This window comes from Gadus morhua, chromosome 1 (assembly GCF_902167405.1).
Source record: "Gadus morhua chromosome 1, gadMor3.0, whole genome shotgun sequence".
NCBI classification, from domain to species: domain Eukaryota; kingdom Metazoa; phylum Chordata; class Actinopteri; order Gadiformes; family Gadidae; genus Gadus; species Gadus morhua.
The window spans coordinates 28,795,375-28,796,827 of NC_044048.1; the positions used below are offsets into that span (position 1 = coordinate 28,795,375).

General features: G+C 50.4%; 1 protein-coding gene across 4 annotated transcripts in view; it reads left to right on the forward strand.

Moving 5' to 3' along the window:
* The window catches only part of LOC115542031 (transketolase), a 25,765-nt gene extending 24,680 nt beyond the window's left edge, over positions 1–1,085 (forward strand). For all 4 annotated transcript variants that reach the window (XM_030354065.1, XM_030354075.1, XM_030354083.1 and 1 more), the window contains one exon: positions 244–1,085. In XM_030354065.1, coding sequence (XP_030209925.1) covers positions 244–431 — 188 coding nt within the window. In that variant the 3' untranslated portion in view covers positions 432–1,085. The remainder of the gene's footprint in view (positions 1–243) is intronic.
* The last annotated feature ends 368 nt before the right edge of the window (positions 1,086–1,453 follow it).

A 1,453-nucleotide genomic window follows, 5' to 3' on the forward strand; every position in this document is an offset into this window, starting at 1 on the left:
TAACTCTTCAATGGTTTACAATTTCAGTTACGTCAAACCGTATCAGTAATTCAATCATTCTTGAAATTAAATTTCATAGACAGACAGACAGACAGACAGACAGACAGACAGACAGACAGACAGACAGACAGACAGACAGACAGATAGACAGAAGGATAGTTAGTTAGAGAGAGAGGCTTCGGAGAGAAACCCTCTGATGAATAGTGCGGAGGTGAACCCGGTGTCTCCCCTCCGTACCTGCAGGGGGCCTCGGCGAGGCGGTGTGCGCGGCGGTGGTCAACGAGACGGGCTTCAGCGTGCACCGCATGGCCGTGGCCCAGGTGCCGCGCAGCGGGAAGCCCCAGGAGCTGCTGCGGCTCTTCGGCATCGACCGCGACGCCATCGCCCAGGCCGTCCGGAAGGTTCTCAGCACCTCCGCCAACAACAAGTAGAGGAGGAGGAGGAGGAGGAGGAGGAGGAGGAGGAGGAGGAGGAGGAGGAGGAGGAGGAGGTGGTGATGAAGACGGGCGAACGAAAACAGCGGAAGCCCGATGGCGAGACAGCGTGATTGGGTAACGGACGCCTCGGTTACCGGCTGCCGTGGTTACCGGCTGCCGTGGTAACCGGCTGCCATGGTGACGATAAATGTGATAAATGGAGCCCAAAAAGAAACAAACAAACCAACAGAAAGGGAGGGGGTTACTTCTGCCCCCCCCCGCCCCTCAAAATGAAAACGAGCCAGTTTTGTTAAACTATCACGATGTTGTTGTTGTTGTCCCCCCCCCCTGTTCTGTTCCCTCCAATTCCCACTCCCCCCTCTTCCCCCTCCCCAATGTAGCCCCCCCCCCCCCCAAGTTATCCCAGATTTGAAAAAATACAAATAAAAACCTGGTGCTGCCCCTAGTGGTTAGTGAAGTGTGGTGCTGTTGATGCGTCCCTGTGAAGCGGTGTTGTTGGTTTTTAGGGGGGGGGGTGGGGGGGGGGAGCCTATTAGAGGGGGAGGGGCCTTTTTGAGCACTGACTGTTTGGAATCCTTTTTTGCAAACCAAAACTTTTGCTTTGTACTGCTCTCCAAACACCAATAAAGAGGCAGTTTCTTCACAGCTCCTGGTCTCTGCTTGTCTCATTTGTCCATTTTAAAGCCGAAGAAATCTGGGGCCTTTCGGTTTTTGAGGTTAAAATGATGTCCCACAGAAGACACTTGCTACTGGGACATTAGTGAAAGACACAAATATAAAACCAACGAGTAAGAACGAAGAAATTAACGTCTACCATGAAATATGTGACAACCACCCAAATTAAGACAACCTACCAGAAAAGTTATGTGTACATTTTGTTATGCATAACATACAGACACACACGTATGGAATGATTGGATGTTATGTAAGAGTAAGGTTTGAACCCATGTTGTTTAACCCAGTTAAATCACAGCCTACAGATGACCATGTGCATATTTAATGAGTGTTTAAACTCG